This window comes from Haliaeetus albicilla, chromosome 6 (assembly GCF_947461875.1).
Source record: "Haliaeetus albicilla chromosome 6, bHalAlb1.1, whole genome shotgun sequence".
Classification (NCBI taxonomy): Eukaryota; Metazoa; Chordata; class Aves; order Accipitriformes; family Accipitridae; genus Haliaeetus; species Haliaeetus albicilla.
In genome coordinates, this window is record NC_091488.1 from 9,429,287 (window position 1) to 9,449,203 (window position 19,917).

The following is a 19,917-nucleotide window of genomic DNA, read 5'->3' on the forward strand; positions in this document are numbered from 1 at the left end:
AATGCTTAGTGAAGGAGTAGAACTGGGCATTTTACAGTTGTACTTCTCTAGACTTTCTTCTATATTCGTTTTGACGTGATGATTAAAATTGTGTGCGAGATTCAAGACGGACTTGTTCTTTTTCAACAGTTGGCTTTTTTTATTGTGTTAAATTTTGTATCACTAACAGTTGGCCTTCTTACTGTTCACTACAGAACAATCATGTGTGATTCTTAAACAGTATAGATCTCTCTGCACATTACCATTGCAAATTCTCTTTATTGTGAAAGTTGACCATTTACTGTTATCCTTCAGTTAGCAATAAAAATAGAGCAAAAACCACTGATTACAAACTGATTTTATTGTGGTAATCTTTCAACTTCAGTTGAGCTCATGTGTGAATAGAAGAACTTTTAATTGGAACATCTTAAGTTTCATGGGTTAAAATATGTGACCAGAAGTAAGTTGAAATATTGCAAGATAAAATGAAAGCACTGATTTTATTTTATATGCAATGGGTAATTAAATGGAAGCTACAGATGTGAAGCAACGTGAGTTACCATTCATTCCTGATACTATGTACTATCCTGAAGTATAACCTGTCTTTTTGGAACGCTACTGGATTTGCATAATTGTACTTCTTAATAAAAATGTTACCCTGGTTGTAGTTTAGGGAGGAGAAAAGTGATGATAAACTAAACTATTGGTTTGGGGTATGACAGATTAATAGCCTTTCTAAATTTGTAAGCTATTTAATAGATGAATGAGTATTACTGTTTTGGTTGAAGTGTTTCTAAATATTAATTTATGCACTGTTACAAAACCCTTTGTATGCTTGATTGCGTATCAGAGAAACAAGCCCTACAGAGTTATGGTGGAATAGGTGCTACTTTTAAAATGTATTCATCACTTCCTTATCTTTTAAAAAAATAAAATTGTTTCCAAGATGTCTTAACTGGTTGTCTCTCAAACATTGCTGGTTCATCGTTAGGAATTTGTTTGAAGGTTATATCAGAACACAGTAAGTCAGAGCCAGTCATAAATATGCAAAGTAATTTTATGAAGACAGCTATTCAGGTTTTTTCACATAGAAAAATAAACAGGTCTTTTTTTTTTTTTTAAACCTGTTTTGAACTGTTGGCTTTATACAATATATACAACATACAATGATACAATACTTGTGTTTATCAGTCTGATTCCTGACAGTAAAGGTCAGCAATGGAAAAACTACTCTATTTTGCTATCTGTGCTTCTCTACTAGCTTAAGTTAGCCAAGAGTCTGTCATGCTACTTTAGCTGCTTTAAAAACAAGATGTGCTAAAAGATTTAACTTCCAGTGAACTTGAGACGTACAAGTCATTTCTACGATGTTCATAAAATAACTATAGTTAGTGCAGATCAAAAAATACAATGTGCAGATACTGTAATGTAATTATAGGAGGTCTGCAATAAAAAAAGAGTTCAGTTGGTTTTTTTTACTGCTTAACTCCTTTTGCAAGAAGTTGACATCAAATGCTGAATAAAACTTTTGCAATAAGGTGCTGTGTAACACCTGTAGAACATAAAAGTTGAACACGTTTCTACCTTTTTCTCACATCTGTTGTGTTTATTGGTAGGTACGAATGCGAGGAATCCTTCACAACTCTGAATGTAGATATAAGAAATCACCAAAACCTTCTTGATTCTTTGGAACAGTACGTCAAAGGAGATTTATTGGAAGGTGCAAATGCATATCATTGTGAAAAATGCAACAAAAAGGTAATGATGCCTTATATATTGAATTTGTATACAACTGTGATGTTATAGCCATACTAAGTTCAGTCTTAGTTCATGTTCAGGGGAAAAAAGTTATCCTTTAATTACTGAATTCGATTGTTGTTAAGAGTATATGAATGGAAACTTAAAAGCTGATAACTGTTCATGTCCCTTTTTAGGTTGATACAGTGAAACGCTTGTTGATTAAGAAGTTGCCTCCAGTTCTTGCAATCCAGTTGAAACGATTTGATTATGACTGGGAAAGGGAATGTGCAATCAAGTTCAATGATTATTTTGAATTTCCACGAGAGCTGGACATGGAGCCTTACACGGTGGCAGGTGTAGCTAAATTGGAAGGAGATGATGTAAATCCTGAAAATCAGATAATACAAAATGAACAGTCTGAAAATGAACACTCTGGGAGCACAAAATACAGGCTTGTTGGTGTACTTGTACACAGTGGACAGGCCAGTGGTGGACATTATTACTCTTATATAATCCAGAGGAATGGTGGAGATGGTGAGAAAAATCGGTGGTATAAATTTGATGATGGAGATGTGACAGAGTGTAAAATGGATGATGATGAAGAAATGAAAAATCAGTGTTTTGGTGGAGAATACATGGGAGAAGTATTTGATCACATGATGAAGCGTATGTCCTACAGACGCCAGAAGAGGTGGTGGAATGCTTATATTCTTTTTTATGAACGTATGGACACAATAGACAAAGACAATGAACTAATAAAATATATTTCAGAACTCGCTATTACCACTAAACCCCATCAGATTAAAATGCCATCAGCCATTGAACGAAGTGTACGGAAGCAGAACGTGCAGTTCATGCATAATCGTATGCAGTACAGCCTAGAATATTTCCAGTTCATAAAGAAGTTGCTTACTTGTAATAGTGTCTACTTAAATCCTCCTCCAGGTTAGTATGTTAGTGCAATAATTATGGATTAATTTCTTGCAAGAAGAGTTTTGATTTGTGTTGTCAAGAATTTGTCTAGCCAGTGAAAATTCTGTGTATTCTGCTTTGAATACTCTTGTCTTTCTGGACTTCTGCAGTTAAACATCTGTTGTTGAGTTGTTCATCAGTGATAACATGCCAGAATATTTAGCAAAAAATACTTTGATAAACTGTCAACTATTATTCCGCTTATGTACTAAGTCATGTTAAAATACTTAAGTTTGTGGGCCGTTCTGACGAAGACAGTTCTCAAAGGTAAGATGCTGAATTTCTAAAAATCAGACATACATTAGCCTCCAGGTACCTGTCTTAAAGCTTACGTTTTCAAATGGTACATGATAGAAGCTTAGAGGCTGTTTTGATCAAGTTTCTTGTTAAAATTGGAACACAAAGTCAGAGAGAATAATAATCTGGAATCAGTTAAATTTTTAAAAGTAAATTGTTTTTACTTTGTCTACATGTGAGTATTTTGATTTTTCTTTAGGACAAGATCATCTGTTGCCTGAAGCAGAAGAAATAACTATGATTAGTATTCAGCTTGCTGCTAGATTTCTCTTCACCACAGGATTTCATACAAAGAAAATAGTCCGTGGCCCTGCTAGTGATTGGTATCTTTGTCTTTTAACAACAATTACAGTTTTGGAAGTTTAATATCTGTTAAAAGATCCAGTTATATACATATGACAATAAAAACTGTTATTGGTCTGTCCTATTTTCCCCTCTCCCCCAAATATGTGGTCAAGGTGCACATGAAAAGGGGGAAAAATTTGAACAGAAAATACTGGGAAGAAACTGAGCCTTAAAATAGGCTGCTGAGCTGAACAGCTTCAAAATTCATTTTCAAACAGAGCTTAAATCTACCTTTTGTCTGTCTTTTAAAAAGAATAAAGGAGTAGAATCTATCGCTAGCACAAAACTAATAGGTTATGTGTTCTGACCAATTCAGAAAGGTTTGTTCATGGTCTGAGTAGTTTTAAACAAAGCTCTTTTCAACCCGTTTTTGTAGCTTGTATTTGTATTACCTTTCTGAAATATGTGTATATATAGTCTTTTAGACTCTGTTAGCAGAGTGGTTGATGTACATTTCTACGGGGCCTGTAATTCAAATCTGCAGTATAACAAACAGTACAATCTTATTCATAGCACCACAGCATTTGAGTCTTTAAGCTAGGTTATTCTGTGTTGTGGAGAGGACTGTGGGTTACTACTGGTAGAACTAGAGAGAAAAATCTAGTGTTCATGATGACCAGTTCATGATGACCAGTAGCTTACCAGCTACTAGTAAGTAGTTATGTAATACATGGCAAATGCGTACCTCACGTTTTTCTCCAATAGCAACTTTCAGAGTAGCTAAGTTACTCCTGTTACTTTAAGAGATTAAGAGAAATTCAAATATTGCTGCAGGAAGGAGGACAGAGTAATACAAGACCCTCTCTGGAACAGATATTTTACTCCTTGGATTTTGGTTGTGGGTTTTTTGGGGTGTTTTTTTTGTTGGGTTTTTTTTTTTAGATCTGTAAATGAGAATATAAATTCCTGATAGGTTACAAATTTAGTTACCTGTTTTATACACAGCCCATGAAGTCCACCTTACATTTTCTTCGCTGCTCCCCCAGTTCCAATACAGAGGGAATGGTGGCTGCCAATTTAGGACCTGCTTTGAATAGTAGTTTGGGAGTTAGGGGATGTAATCCTGTCTTAGTTCTTACGGGTGATAGAAGTAAAATGCTACGGTTAAATTTTAGGTTTTTAATGGAAGTTATCTTTTTAATTTGTGATTGCTAGTAACAGAGAGTGTCACTACAGGAATTACAATTTATCTGATTGTAAGCATTTTGTGAGCAAAAATGTTTGGGGATCACCTTTAACATATATTTTCTTCTAATTCTGCAAAAGAATACATCTGCCAAAATTCATTGATGTCTACATTTAGTCATAATCTCTCAGTTGTGTCATCTTCTATTTCAGGTATGATGCATTGTGCATCCTTCTTCGTCACAGCAAGAATGTACGCTTTTGGTTTGCACACAACGTCCTTTTTAATGTTTCAAACCGCTTCTCTGAGTATCTTTTGGAATGCCCTAGTGCAGAAGTGAGGGGTGCATTTGCAAAACTTATAGTATTTATTGCACATTTTTCATTGCAAGATGGACCATGTCCTTCACCTTTTGCCTCTCCTGGACCTTCCAGTCAGGTATGGAAAAACTTTGGAAACTTACTCTTACTTCTTCATTATAAGCATTTAATGTAAAGTAAATTCTGGAGTAGATGCATCGGTGTTGATGGGATAGCTGTACAGTCCATTTTGCGCTACATAACATGATGTGACTCAGCCAGTTTTTTTGCACTACATAACATGAAGTAAGTCAGCCAGCTTGTGTGAGAGTTGGTGTCAGAGGGGTTCAGTTCCCCCCCCCATTTGTAAATCACTGTGGAGACTTAAATAGTGAGAACTTTGAGTTGAATTGCAAGTGTGAAATCTACAAATTAAAAGTAGGGGCTTACAATAAAGTAATGTGTAGGGGCATGAACCCTTGGTTTTCATTTAGAATTAAAAAGACAAACAAAAAAAACCAAAACAAACAAAACCTAAACAAACCCAGTGGAAACATGCAGGAGTTCCCTAAGTTTTCTTCTTCCCCTGTATTCTGCAACATTGAAGTTGTCAAAAATTGTAACTTTGCATAGGAGTAGACAGTGAATTGCCTAATTTTATACACCTAGAACTGACTGACAAAAAAACCCAAAATCTTAACATAATACTTGTCATAACAACATTTTTGTTTGGACTGTATTAAAATTTAAAATATCAACCTTTTTGAGCCTTTGCTTTGTCATGTTTTTAACGTCTACAGTAAGACACTTTTTATTTGTATTGTTCCACTTACCTTCTCAGAATGTTTTCACTACTATATCCAGCAGAAGAATTTGTATTAAGTTAAAGCTACATATGCTTTGACAGTTTCATGAAGTATTTGAGATATACCTGTAGAGGTGGTTTGGTTGTCTGTCTTAGTCTATGAAGTTCACAGTGGAACTGCATGTGCTTTTCTGAGTATTTAAGCCTAGCTGCTATTGGAGAAAAAGCTCAATTAAAAGCTTCTATACTTGCATAATTTCTCGGACTTACATGGTATTTAGTGATGGGAGTCTTATTCCCTGTATGTCTGTCTGTCTTTGTGTGAGATACAGAAGACTAACCAGCTGCTGGTATATTGGAGCTTGTATGAATCCCATACCTTTTAACCAATTCTGTGTTCTGCCATAGTAGAGAAAGTATAAACTAAATAAAGATTTGATAGGTTCAACCACAAATATTATAACTTTTTTCTTATAGGCTTATGATAACTTAAGTTTAAGTGATCACTTACTGAGAGCGGTACTAAATCTTCTAAGAAGGGAAGTATCTGAACATGGGCGCCATTTGCAGCAGTATTTCAATCTGTTCGTGATGTATGCCAATCTAGGTAAGCAAATTACAGATGCTTTTACTGATGACACTGTAATAAACTGGTTTTTATTAATGATCCCGTTAGACAGGTAACAGCAGGAGAATCCAGTTTTTCAGCCTCAGGCAGATCATTATTACTAAATGTCATATAAATGCTCTCTAGAGCATCTGTGCTTCTCCAATTTGGAGTTTAGGGCTTTGGTCTTCCTGCCATCCTTGGAAGGTTAACACAAGAAGCTTGGAGCAATACGTCTGTGTCCTTCTGAAAGGGTGTGGGGGTGAAAAAATGGCAAGAGAGAGATGATGCTTTGTTCAGGGCTTATTTGCAGGGAGGTCATGAGACCCAAGAAGCATGTGGGGCTGTCAACTGGTTTGAGCCTGAAGAAGTTGAGGAAGATAAAAGTTCAAAAAAGAGAGAGATGCATGATTCTTCTTTATGGAAACGTCAATACGATGATCATGCTTTGTCTATATATTCCAACTGAGCCCTTTCAATATCAATTTCTTTAGTTTACCTTTTGAAGTTCACAGCTATAAATGCAAAACGCTGTATCTGTCTTCCCTTTAAAGACTCTTTGGGAGGCTGAGGAAATAGCTCAATCTGTGCATGTTCTTAAGAAATCATTGCTTGCCAGAATGCTTTCACCATAGACAACGTATGAGGTAAAAGAATGCAAGAATCGGGAAATTCCACTGTAAATTTATCGGATGTTGTAGTTCCTCCAAGACTAAACAAGCAAGAAAAGCCAGTGTTTTTGCAATATAGGAAGGCTTAAGTAAAGTTCTCCCAGGCTCGAGACTCTTCATAAGGATTCTTTTCATAAAGACTAGAGTCCTGAATTTTCTGGCGAAAGATTAAATTAGCGGTTGAGTATGATTGCAAATGAATATTTATTTTTAGCATCTAACAGATGAGATGGTATCAGTTTTGTGGTGATGGACATGAAATATTGGCTGTGCACTTTCAGCATCACCCATTTTTCTTCAGGATCTTAATTGTGTCCAGCATTATGAAAATAAGTATAGATTTAGAAGTATACAAAAACGTGGGTTATGTAGGTTCTTTGCATAGAAAGTCACTAGTCTGTATACTAAGAATACAATAAAATAATACTAATAGTATCTGAAGTAATTATTCCAAACAAAAATATTTTTTGTTGTTAAACTGAGATCAGTTCTATTCACATTAAAATGAACAGCTGTAATCATGCTTTCTCATAGCATTACCAGCACACTGAAAATTAATAGATTGATCGAATAAACTGTTTCTCAGGTGGGTTAATCCATTGCTACTTTATATATTTGCCCTGAGGAAGAGCAATTAAGAGTAACAAAATGCAAGTCAAATGAATAACGATTGCTTTTGCACTCTCAGGTTGATGAGGGTAGTCACAGGTTCATATCTAGTGAATTGTCACAGAGCTCTACGTTCTTACTTTCCTCAGTTATTAGGGTCTTCTGTCGGGGGCCCGTTTGTCTTTCACATGTGGTAGCTGAAGTGAGAAAGCAGCATCTTTCTCTACGGCAAGTTCTAAACAAGGTACAATATTCTTCCATAGTGGTAGTCTATTACACTCTCCCTCTTACTCTAATACAAGATATTTTCATCCTTTTATGTAAGGTAGTATGAAGCTAGGAGATCCAGTTCCCCTGGAAATTTTACAAAATGCCCGTAATACTGAGCAGCTCAGCCATTGCTGGTTATCAGCTCATGCAGGCAGTGAGTTTCTGTTAGATTACTTCGTGGCTAAAGTGTTAAGCAAGTGTATCGGTCCAAATAAAGTTATTTCAGGATTTCCACACAGAATTGACACAGACACTCACAGAGTTCTGGAAGCTCTTTCAAGTGGGTAGACAATTTCAAAGGAATTCAATTTCCTATCTGTAAAATTAATTTAGGCAGTTGCGTTAATTTGATTTTACCTAAAATGTATGTTGCTTTCATATACTTTGTCTACCAAAGCATTCTCTGTCAGCAGGGTTCCACCATGACCCCCAGAGTGGACTTAATGTCATTACAGAGAAGAGAGATGCAATTCTTCTGCTCTAACTTATCTTTTCTTCTTTACTAGCTTTTCATGGTCAGTCAGTGCAGTTGAAGCCTCTGACTAGGAAAGCACTCAGAAGCCAGACGGGAAGGCATAACTAAATTTTATTTGTGGGTCTGATCATTTTCACAATCTGCCCTGCAAAGATAAACATGGAAGTATTAAGCAGTTGTGCTTGTCTTGCTACTGTTAACTGAAGGCTTCTGAATGGATGTAGAGCATTCATTCAGCAAAAGCCACAATACATCATTCCTGCAGCACTCCAGGTTCTGTGAAAAACATTAAATTGTCTGACACTTTGAGAAATCAAATAGTATATTGTTCACATCAAAGCAAGCGAGAGATTAGTTCTACAAAGCATGTAACTACAAAACTATCTAACAATCAAAAAGATACTGTAGAAGAGCTCTAATAAGGCTATCTGGATTCCTCCTTCTTATCAGAAAGATGGTAGGTAAGGTCCAGTTGTATTTCAGAATAAGAAAAAACTTGGAAATTTATGAAAAATCATGACTTTTAACCAAATTGAGAAACAGAATACAAGATGAGAAGGGACATAACGAATTTACTGGTAAGTACTTGCGTAGCATGTGTAAGGTGTTCTTGCAGTGAAACTAGCTGTATGTTTGGATTTTTTTGGTTGGTTGAGTTTTTAGTTGATTTTGGAGGCTTTCTCGTTTTGTTTTTTTTATTAAATTGATTTTGTCACTCTTATTTACACTTGCTGCATAGTATGGCACAGCTGGAAATGTCTCAGATTTGTAAATTGTATATCTAGGAAACAATGGAAGAATAATGAAATATACTGGGGGGGTGTTCATCCTATCCTGGGCCTCACAAAAAGATTAATTCTTTGTCCAAAGGACTTCTCTGATGCTTTGCTATTAACACAGATGCTGGTTACTAAAGTGCTAATGAGCACTGTAAAGAAATTGTAGTCATTTACAACTCTCCTTCAATGTGATTTTTCAGCTGAACATAATTTTCTTGTGCATCTTTACTGATTTGATTATCTTTTTTCCTCAGAAAGCATAAATGATGGTTATAATAAAACCCAGCAACTGAAAAGTTATGAATCATGTAAACAGTAGTTATTTTTCTTTAAAAAAAAAAAAAGGTATTATCAGTGCCAGAAACAAGATATTTTTTTTATTCCCCCCCCCCCCCCCCAAGGTGTAGCAGAGAAGACGCAACTTCTGAAACTAAATGTTCCTGCAACCTTCATGCTTGTGGCTCTGGATGAAGGTCCAGGTCCTCCAATTAAATACCAGTATGCTGAACTGGGGAAGCTATACACTGTTGTGTCACAACTGATCCGCTGTTGCAATGTGTCATCGCGGATGCAGTCTTCTATCAATGGTATAGTGAATTTTAAGTTTTCCTTAGATTAATTGAATATATCAGTAAATGTCTGTTGTGCATATTTAGCTATTAAGTGTAAAATGGCTTAGCTGAAAAAATGTTTGCCTTTTATGTTTAGCAACTCCTTTTGTGTAAAGACAGAAATCTCTTTGTCGTGAGTAAAACTGATTTGCTATACTAAAAAGCACGAGACAGAAGTCTGTTCTGTATTTTGTGCCTCTTGGCTTATTCCTTAAGATATAGGAAAACAACTGAGTAGTAAAGTAGTAGTTTGTTGGTTACAAAATAGTAGTTATTTTAGAATAGTTTAAGCTCATTGTAAAGAGTTGCATAAAGATCTTTTGATTCTGAATAGGCAATAAAATAATAGATTATTTTCATGTTACCAGTACAAAAGTAATCTGTACAGGAAAAACATTGTGGCAGGCTCTGAAATAACTAATACTGCTTATCAGTAAAGAGATCTTGCATTGTTGTGGATAGCTCTTGAAAATGGTTTGGTGCTTGTTCACAGTCAAGATGACAAACAGAAGCTAGCACTTTAATTTATAAAAGATAAAGAATCAGCTAGAAATTGGTCAACCACAGTATAAATCATTAATATCTCCAGTAGTTGAATAGAGTGCAGTTATTTTTGAGAAATGCTGACAGAATATAGGACTACGTGGACTTTATAGCCTGTACATGTACACATTCTATTAAACTTCTTTTAGAAAACCTAATTAGGAATTTGTAGAGAAGCTATTTAATGGCAAACTCATTACAGCTTGATGTGTCAGGCTATAAAGTCAATAGGCTAGAATGTGCTATAGTAAGATTAATGAACTGAAAATTTTACTGTGGTATAATAAGCTTCAGAACCATTTGGCAATACTGATTTGGTTTTGTTTCCAGTGCATTATTTGAGGCTTAAACTGAAAAGATATTCTGCCTATGAAAAATAATTGTATATTCGCTGTATTCATAACATTGTACTAACGAAACTTACTTTGTATGAATATTACTCTGACTACTGATTATGATTACTGTTTGCAGAGTAATGTTATTTTTTGCTTCAGCATATTAAGCTAGAAAAGTTCTCCCTTGGACTTCTGGGCATCTTCAAACAATAACTCAAAACACTGCTAAATTTAGAAACATCAGGAGCAAGTCTTTCCTTATACAAAATGAAGCTTGCTAAATAAGACATTAATTTTTATTCTTTCAAGAGTATATTACTTCTCTCTACACTGTAGAGATTCAGACGGGACTGTTGTGACATAGGTATTCTTCTGAACTCTTTCCCATTGCCTGGTGAAGTAAATAGACCTTGTGTCCTAAAATATGATAGATTTGGGCTGTTACACAGGCAGTAAAGCAGATAAATTCAGGAGATAAGAGGATTTCACTGAGGAAACTCTCAGTAATTTCTCTTCTTGCATATGAACACATCTCCAGCTGTTCTGCTTTGATTGTCACTGCATAATCTTATCTGACAGGGAGAAGTAGCTCTCTCGGGCAGCAAGTGTCAAGCTTCACAATCAGAAAACTTAGTTATTTCATAACATAGTATTTTCCAAAGAAAATCAGCTGTTAGGGGTTGGATTTTTTTTCTCCATCTGTTGTTTTTTGATGAGTTAAACCAGTTTATATTTTGTTGTGTCTATACTGAAAGTACTTCAGTACCTTTTCATCTGTAATAACTGTTTATTCTAGGTAATCCCCCACTTGCCAACCCTTATGGTGATCCTAATTTATCTCAACCTATAATGGCACTTCAGCAGAACGTAGCAGACATTTTATTTGTGAGAACTAGTTATGTGAAGAAAATTATTGAAGATTGCAGCAACTCTGAAGAGACCATCAAGTTGCTTCGTTTCTGCTGTTGGGAGAATCCTCAGTTTTCTTCCACTGTCCTCAGTGAACTTCTTTGGCAGGTAAAAATAAAAAGCTAGAATAAAGATGGGAATATAAACGTGTATGATGCAAGATTCTATATTTATATCTAGGAATGTTGTATCAAATATGGAACAGGTGCTTGATAGATAAACTTTCCTTAAGATGGCATCCTCTGTCAGTATTTACACTCTTAGGTCTGTACATCATATTGAAGTCCTTTTATGAGTTTAGGAAAGCAATTGACCTTTTTTGAGTTAGGAACACTATGTTAAGGATGGAGGTAAGTAGACTGAGGTGGTCTTTATATATTGCAAGAGCGTTTCCTAAAGCTTTTCTGTCATTATCCATAAAAGAGCTTCTTACGTTGCATGGAAAGTTAGAATCATTTCCCAAGATCTCCCTTGTATTTATTTTGAGTATGTTCGTAAGGTTCATTTTACAAGTCTGCAGAACATACTTGGCTTCAGACTCAGGAAAGAATCTTTGGTTTTCCTTTGTAATCTCTGTAAGGTTAGCCACGCTTTTCCACTCCAAATAAATTTTTTTACTTCTGTTAACTCATCTTTATATTCACCCTTTTTTTTCCACGTAAACATCACATTTTTCAATGTCCTTTTGTTTCGCACTAGAAGGAATCATGATAAAAATCACTTCACTGATAGTCTGCTAGCCATATATTTTACATTTTATTATAACCTTTGAAGATAACATTTGAATGTACTGTCTGAAGTAGCAGTATCAGTGAAAAATATCCTTTTTTTAATTTTGCTTTTCTAAAGATATTTTTTTAAGGTAGCTTCTTCAGCATCTCATGCTCGGGGCTTCAGAAAATTGTGTTAGAAACTCATGAGGAAACATTTTGTCCTTTACAAAACCTACTATATTTAAATAAAAACCAAACAAACAGAAAACCCCACAATCAACCCAACAAAACCACAACACCCCCAAAACCCTGACACAATTAACTTTTTTTAAAATATGCATTGTATCCTGAAATATCATTTAAATTACAGTAAACTTCCCTTCAAATGAATTGTGTTCTTGTATTGCACCATGTAATCTGCATGCTTCAAGAAGTGCTTTCTTATGTCTCTGTGTTTTTACTTTTTAAGGTTGCATATTCATATACATACGAGCTTCGACCTTATTTGGATCTCCTCCTGCAAATCCTATTAATTGAGGACTCTTGGCAAACTCACAGGTTCGTATTTACCTGTCTTTTTATAATTCAAGATTATTGTGTTTTGTACAGCTTTTTTTTCCCAGTGGTTCTGTTGCTAAGCCTTTCAAGAGGTTTGTTTTAAATATATATATAAAATTAAAATACAGGAATGCAGCTTTTTTTTTTTCACTTTTATCTCATTTTTGAGATAAATCTACAATTTTTCACCTTGACCTTCCTTACCATTGAGAAACTTGCTACTTAGTCCTATAAACCCAATATTTTTCACATACAAGAGAATGTGCCATTTAGGCTAAACTCATTGGTATTCACTGTGAGGTGCTTAGACTGATTCTTAGAAACATCTCATTGAGGGTCCAATGATAGCCTGGTCTTACTAAGAAGCGTATCAGTTGTAGTAGTGATACCAAGACATGCATAAAGTGTGAACTTGGGAGAAAAGCATATCTCATACATAAATATTGTCTATGTGATCACATTTCAAAAGAATTTTAACTTCAATATATTAAATATTCATCCAGTTTCAAACCTGATTTTTGTATGTCTACAGAATAAGGCTTTTGAAGGTCGAGATTTAAAAAATGTAATTATTGCAAATACTGACTATTTGAGAAAACAGTCAATTTTTCAGAAGTTTTATAAAGAAGTAGTAGTAGGTGAGGTAACACAAAATAAGTGTCATCAACATGCTACCTGTCAATATTTCAAAATGTCACTGTTTCATAATAAGTGAATATAGATAGTATTGGATTTAATAAATCATTTGCAACCATGTCTCATATGACACTTAAGACACTTTGAGTAAGAGTACATGGCAAGTGTGCTCTTACTCAAATAAGGGTATTGGAGTGAACTTGTACTTAACCTGTAGAAGTAGACTGCGCTCTTAGGATTTTATCAGTTGTCTAGCCTTACTTTAGAAGATGCTCTAAGAGAAGATGGTGGTCTGGCTTACCACACTCCAAAATATGAAGACTGAGTTGGAGGGTTTTCTTCATTTTCTTTATAGGAATTACAGCTTAGGTAAGGGATGAGAATACCCTTTATAGATAAGCTTTTGAGTTTTGCATATATATGTATATGTAATGCATATATAATGCAGTTTGTTTCTATTTTCTTCCTGATAAACAAATACTTCCATAAGATGTCTTTAAGTCCACAGAATGCTGGAGGTTGGGCATACTTTAGTAGATGTGAAGTAAAATAATGTATTTTAGGGTGGAAATGCAGGTGAGGAATCATGGAAGTGCTGTTTGGGATAGTGCAGTGTTTGAAATAATGGGGTAAGAAGGAGGTTGAACGGTGTAGTATGGCTTTCACTATACTTGGAGATGTACTTCACTTCAAGGTTGCAGCCTCAGGAATAGCAGTGTTCATTGGAATTGTGTTAGGCTTCAGCAGAGGGGTATTAAGTGGCCAGCTGCAGTCATCCTCTGTTTTCTTGCTTCCACTTCTGGCAGTAGCTTGAAGTACTTGTCTTTGTCCGGTTCTTGATTTTGCTGTGATAATCACAGAATTTTAATGATCTTTGTCGTCTTGTTAAAAAACAAAACAAAACAAAGAACACCACCACAAAACAACAAATAGTGTAACTGTCCATAGTAAATGGTAATATCGTCTAACTCTTAGAAAACAAACATCTGATCTTAGACAGTGTGCATCTTTCAGTGCTCCTTGTATTCTTGTACTGTGAGATGGATGCTGCTGTTCTTTGGCATCAGATCCACTCTCATAAATTTCTCTTGATTTGAGAAGTTCAGGTGCCAAGTTTGAGGTGCCAAGTTTCAGATAATAGTGTTACAAGTACCATTCAGTTAAATCAGCTGAAGTAAAGCTCATCACCACTTTACAGATGGAGCCTAGGTTGCCAGCTGCCTGGAGTCTATACACTGACTGTTGCTGGGGCTGTAAGGAAAGAGGGCAATTGCTTTTCCTGCAATGAGTGTAGCTCTTCGAGACATCAGTATAGTTCCATGCCCTCCTCTGACTTTTTTTCAAAGTTAAAAGTATGTCAATTCTCAGTTCTTGCACAGTTTCAGGGTGGCAATTAATTCCTCTACCGCTTGTTCAAGAGCAGAAGGCACAAAAAGTGGGCTTAGTTCCAGGGAATGTCCAAGTCCCTTACCCCCGTGCACAAACGTGCACCATTCATTCCTCTTCAGAGGAACTGCATCTAAAAGAGTGTATCTTTGAGAAGCATAACTATAATTTCAGTAACCATTCTGTTGAGGATTTAACTGTTCCAATTCTGTGAGCACCTATTGGGTTTAACAGGTCTATTTTATAAATGGAGTTTATTTTAAAAATAAGTAATAAAAAATAACCAGTTAAAGTTGATTACTGTGATTAGAATTAATCATACTTACATGTTTTGTATATCTCATTCAGAGAGTTTAAGTATTACCAAACATGCTAAAATTAGAAGTTATGTGTATGATGTGTCAAGTTAGTTTTCTGATTTAAAAAAAACCAAAACTCTTTACTAAAAGCAGAAGTCAGAATATGAACTATCCCTTTTGTAATTACATTGTAAGTGAAGCTTTAATTCAAATACTAAAACTCTAACACTTGAAGTTTTGGAGTTTTGGTTTGTTTGTTGTTTGTTTTTGTTTTTTTTTTTTTGTAGGATTCACAATGCACTTAAGGGAATCCCGGATGACAGGGATGGACTATTTGACACCATTCAGCGCTCTAAGAATCATTATCAGAAAAGAGCTTACCAGTGTATAAAGTGCATGGTAGCTCTCTTCAGCAACTGTCCTGTAGCCTACCAGATCCTTCAGGTGATACCTTTCATTCTGTTTCTTGCTGCTCTTTTTCCAGTTCTGTGTAAAAAAAAAAAAAAAAAAACAACCAAAAAAAAACCCCAAACCAACCATAAAAAAACCCAACCACCAACAAAAAAAACCCCAACCAAACAATCAAAAACCAACAAACAGACACAAAAAAACCCCCACCACCATTGCACCATTATTCAGTTTTCATCACTTTGATGAAATTACAACTTACAGGTACAATTCATTTGAACATTCCTATGTCAGAAGGTCAATATATGAGATTGAGAGCAATTGGTTAAGCTTGCACTCGTCATTCTGTGGTGCAGCTGCAAATCCACAGACTTCATTTCAAATTTGAAGTTTTCTTTGTGCAAAACAGGATATTTCAAGGAGTCTTTTATAAACAGCAGCGTATGTGTTGGTGGTCTGTTCTCTGATAGCTGATGTATAGGAAGGGAAAAATAGAAATATTTTGAAGAATAGAGAAAATAATCCTGAATCGTTAATTTTCCATCGGCAGAGCAATGGAGATTTGAAGAGAAAATGGACCTGGGCAGTAGAATGGCTTGGAGATGAGCTTGAGCGTAGACCATACACTGGCAATCCCCAGTACACCTATAATAACTGGTCTCCACCAATACAAAGCAATGAAACATCAAATGGCTACTTCCTAGAGAGATCGCACAGTGCTAGAATGACTCTCGCAAAAGCTTGTGAACTCTGCCCAGAGGAGGTAAAGAATTAATTTGACTGCTGGTAAAAAATTCGAGTAAAGTGCTTCTATAAAATAATTAACCTTAGCAACAGTCTCTGGTCATTATAGAGGTAACATATTTTATAAGTATTTTACAAATATGGCTTTCTATTTTTGTTGGCTTCAGTTACATGCTCCTGTGCCTATTTTTATTACTGTTTCTGTAGACATCTGTCACTTAAAGAATTAGCAGTGTAGAATTGAAATTGACCATTTAAGGTAGATAATGAATGGGTCTGTTTTTCCAATAATTCACTGATAGTGGGTATTTTTATGTAGTACAATACAAGCTATGGGTCACGTGGTGGGGTGGAATTTTTCTCCGAGCATGTCTGAAACAACCACTTGCATGTAGGATTGGTTCTGGATAGAATAGTTGTAATATGTTTTACCTAAGTAAATTAAAAGTTCTTTTCAAACTTTAGGAACCAGATGATCCTGATGCCCCAGATGAACATGAGTCTTCTCCACCTGAAGATGCCCCACTGTATCCCCATTCACCTGGTTCTCAGTATCAACAGGTAAAAGCTCAGAGTTGAACCACTTATTCAGAGTTCCAGGTTAGCTTTTTTTAGCATTTATGGTAACTTAAATTATAGGCATTTAGCCAGAAGCATGTTACTGTCAAATATCACACTTGGAGGAATAAAGATACACCTCCGTTTTGCTAGGAACACTTTCACCATCAGAGTTTCAGGTGAGAATTTTAATGTTACCAGATCAGGATTTAATCGTCCATAGAAGGAGCAGGGGGACAGATGTCATCACCATCTTGTGCATACTGAATTTGATTCTGTCATACTCACTGACATTGATAATATTTTGTGAGTTGCTTTCTTGTTTTTACATAAAAAATCAAGCCTCAAGGCCTGAATTTCAGTTTGGGGAATTGAAAGGCTTTCAGAAAAATGCACATGACTTTGTTACATACAACTTATGCTATGAACGCTGATATCTAAATCTGCTTATATGCTAAAAGGCTGCTTTGTTAATATCTTTCAGTGGAAAGCCAGATCTGAAAGAAATACTAACCAGGTTTTTTACTGAATTGACTAAGTTAGTAGATCCACCACTTATTTGCCATTTTTTGTTCCAATTCGTTTTATATATTCCAAATCTGCTAATTTAATTTCCTTTCCTGCCCAAACCCATTTTCCCTCCATCTTGCTTTCCTTACTTGGTGTTTTCAGCAGAGCAGTTGGTAAGTCATGCAGATTTTCCCACTCCTTTCTGAGCTCCTGAGTTCAGACACGTATTGTAACCTCACCATTAGCTGTGTGATGTGTTCACTTCCTTGCAAGAGATGGCGTTTCTCACTAACACACACAATCCTTATATTCCTAGTTTCTCCACAGTTCGTTAAACTTGGATGAACAGTAGACAGATGAGACGTTTTCATTTGCCAGATGTGTGTATGACTTTTTAAATTGAGGCAGAGCCATCTGCAGAAAAGTACTGGTTTTATATTTCATTCAGTTCTGTAACATTAAAGTTTTCCCTCTTAAAAATTAAAGTATGCTGCATAAATACAGGTATGGTTTTTCCATTGTCGTAGGAAAAAAATTCAAGCTGGTTCAATCTGTTGATAAAATATGTGCACAGTTTAATGTTCGCAGCACATAGGCAGCCTTTCTTCATCTTTTTTTTTTCTTTCTGCTTTTGCTTTGCATGTAACTTATTCAAAAGCTGAGATTACTATTTTAACTAACCCTTTTATCTTTACAAGTTCAGAGTTTGTTTACCTTCTGTAAATTAAAAAGGTAAGTGAAAGATGTGATTCAGAGGACTGAAGAAACCATGATGTGTGTTCACTTAGGTATTACTACATGAGAAGTTCAGTGTGCTTGACGATACTTTTCAATAGTCTGAATGTAAAGGGGAAAAAGCAAGTAACTAGTCAGGAAACAGCTGACAAGTTTAATGTCCCTTTAAAATGTTCATGCTTTATTACAGAATAACCACGTGCATGGACAGCCATATACAGGCCCGGCAGCACATCATATGAACAACCCTCAGCGAACTGGGCAACGAGCACAAGAAAATTATGAAGGCAGTGAAGAAGTTTCCCCGCCTCAGACAAAAGATTAGTGAAATGCACATAATCAATTAACTTGCTCCATCAAGACTGTGCACCCAGGCCTTACAGTCCAACCTTTCTCTGTGTCTGGCTAATATTTAAAACTAGAAAAACTATTCCTAATCAACATGGAGTGGAGAGTCTATTCACTGTCTTATCTGCAGAAAATTGCTGTCAATATATAACCCGCCTGCAGTGGAAAGTGTATAGTGTTTTGTAATAAATGGCCTGATGCTAATGTGTAAATGGCAAAGGTGTATATAGTATATTAATGTTTGACTGTTAATTCTTGAGCAAGAAACATTTTTTTTGTCTTGATGAGACTCACAGATCTACAAAAACAAAAAAATAATTTCTTGATATATCTGCTGCGCTCTGCAACCAGTGTTGCCTGCCTCATGGCAGTCGGATCAACTCCTTTACAAAAAAGCCTATCCATGTCAACCACAAAAATAGTTTCATGTTAATTCTTTGCCACTGGAGTCGATTTTACTATGAGCAACGTAATGGCTGGTAACCTTTTAATTATTTGGTTGATGTGGAAAATTGGTGATGTAACATTGTTTCTAGATCTTTTTTCATTGCCTTTTTCATTCTGGTATTAGGTTAATCACTTTGAAGCTATAGTTATGCTGTAACATTTAGCATGGCTTCACACCAAGTTAGTGTAGCCAATGAGGGGGGGGGGAAAAGTGACAGCAGTTGTCCCAATGTGACAACTGTATTGCTCAGAACTTTTTCTTCTTACACCTAGACTATAAAATGGGGAGGGAAAATGTGACAAACAAGTGGTTTTCAGTTTCACATATGTTCCTCACATCTGATGTTTGACAGTTCTGTCTCTGGGTGGGATAAAGAACACTTAGTTTTCAGTAATAGGAATTTAAAAGATTTAAAACAAATATGCAAAAATCTGCTATGCCAGGATGCCTGGAGCATAATAGACTGTATTTGGTGTGCTTGTTTTGTTTCTTTGGTAGAGCTTATTAGATGAACTTCTAACACTTTCCTTCTACTGCATCCCAGTGAAGTGGAAGTCAACAAAATCACACAGTACTTGTGAGTGCCACTGCACCAAGTTAACTTGCTGGTTTTCTGCTCGTTCACAGTTCTACTTGAAAGCGAGAATTGTCTTAGCTCTTTATCCATTATACAGGAAATCTTAACATTAGAAGCAGGGTTTAAAGAAACTACTGGTTAGTCAAATACAATTCTGAGGTATCTCTATTCCAGAATAAACATTTGTTTAAAGACTTCAAGAAACGCATCAGTAAATACTGTATTTAAATGAAAATTGGTAACTTGAATGTGTGTAATTTTTTTGGAACCTGTCTAAAAACCAAATACCCCTGCAAAACAGATACAGCCCACCCTATACTATTTAAATATTTTGCTGTTTTATTTTATAGAAATTATTTTGCTGAATTCACAAATAGAATTTGATTTAAGAAGAATGTTTTGTCCTGTGGTGTGTGTTGTTTTTTGTTTTTTTTTTTTTTTAATGGACTGCACAGAAAGGTGAATTCTGTGCAGTGGCACTATGCTGAATTCTGGAACAGTCACATTGAGATTCTGTGCACAAAAAAATTTGGCCCTTAAGAATAAAATAATCAGGACAATTACACTGTAAAAGTTTCTTAATGTGATTTATCTTGTACTTTTTGTATGTTTTTATATATACATA

General features: G+C 35.5%; 1 protein-coding gene across 2 annotated transcripts in view; it reads left to right on the top strand.

Annotated features, from left to right (window-relative positions):
• Positions 1-19,687, top strand: part of USP9X (ubiquitin specific peptidase 9 X-linked) — a 102,557-nt gene extending 82,870 nt beyond the window's left edge. For both annotated transcript variants that reach the window (XM_069784951.1, XM_069784952.1), the window contains exons 34-45: positions 1,596-1,737; positions 1,914-2,664; positions 3,188-3,311; positions 4,672-4,897; positions 6,041-6,170; positions 9,376-9,561; positions 11,260-11,480; positions 12,555-12,643; positions 15,252-15,408; positions 15,923-16,135; positions 16,582-16,677; positions 18,110-19,687. In XM_069784951.1, coding sequence (XP_069641052.1) covers positions 1,596-1,737; positions 1,914-2,664; positions 3,188-3,311; positions 4,672-4,897; positions 6,041-6,170; positions 9,376-9,561; positions 11,260-11,480; positions 12,555-12,643; positions 15,252-15,408; positions 15,923-16,135; positions 16,582-16,677; positions 18,110-18,244 — 2,470 coding nt within the window. In that variant the 3' untranslated portion in view covers positions 18,245-19,687. The remainder of the gene's footprint in view (positions 1-1,595; positions 1,738-1,913; positions 2,665-3,187; positions 3,312-4,671; positions 4,898-6,040; positions 6,171-9,375; positions 9,562-11,259; positions 11,481-12,554; positions 12,644-15,251; positions 15,409-15,922; positions 16,136-16,581; positions 16,678-18,109) is intronic.
• Positions 19,688-19,917: the final 230 nt, after the last annotated feature.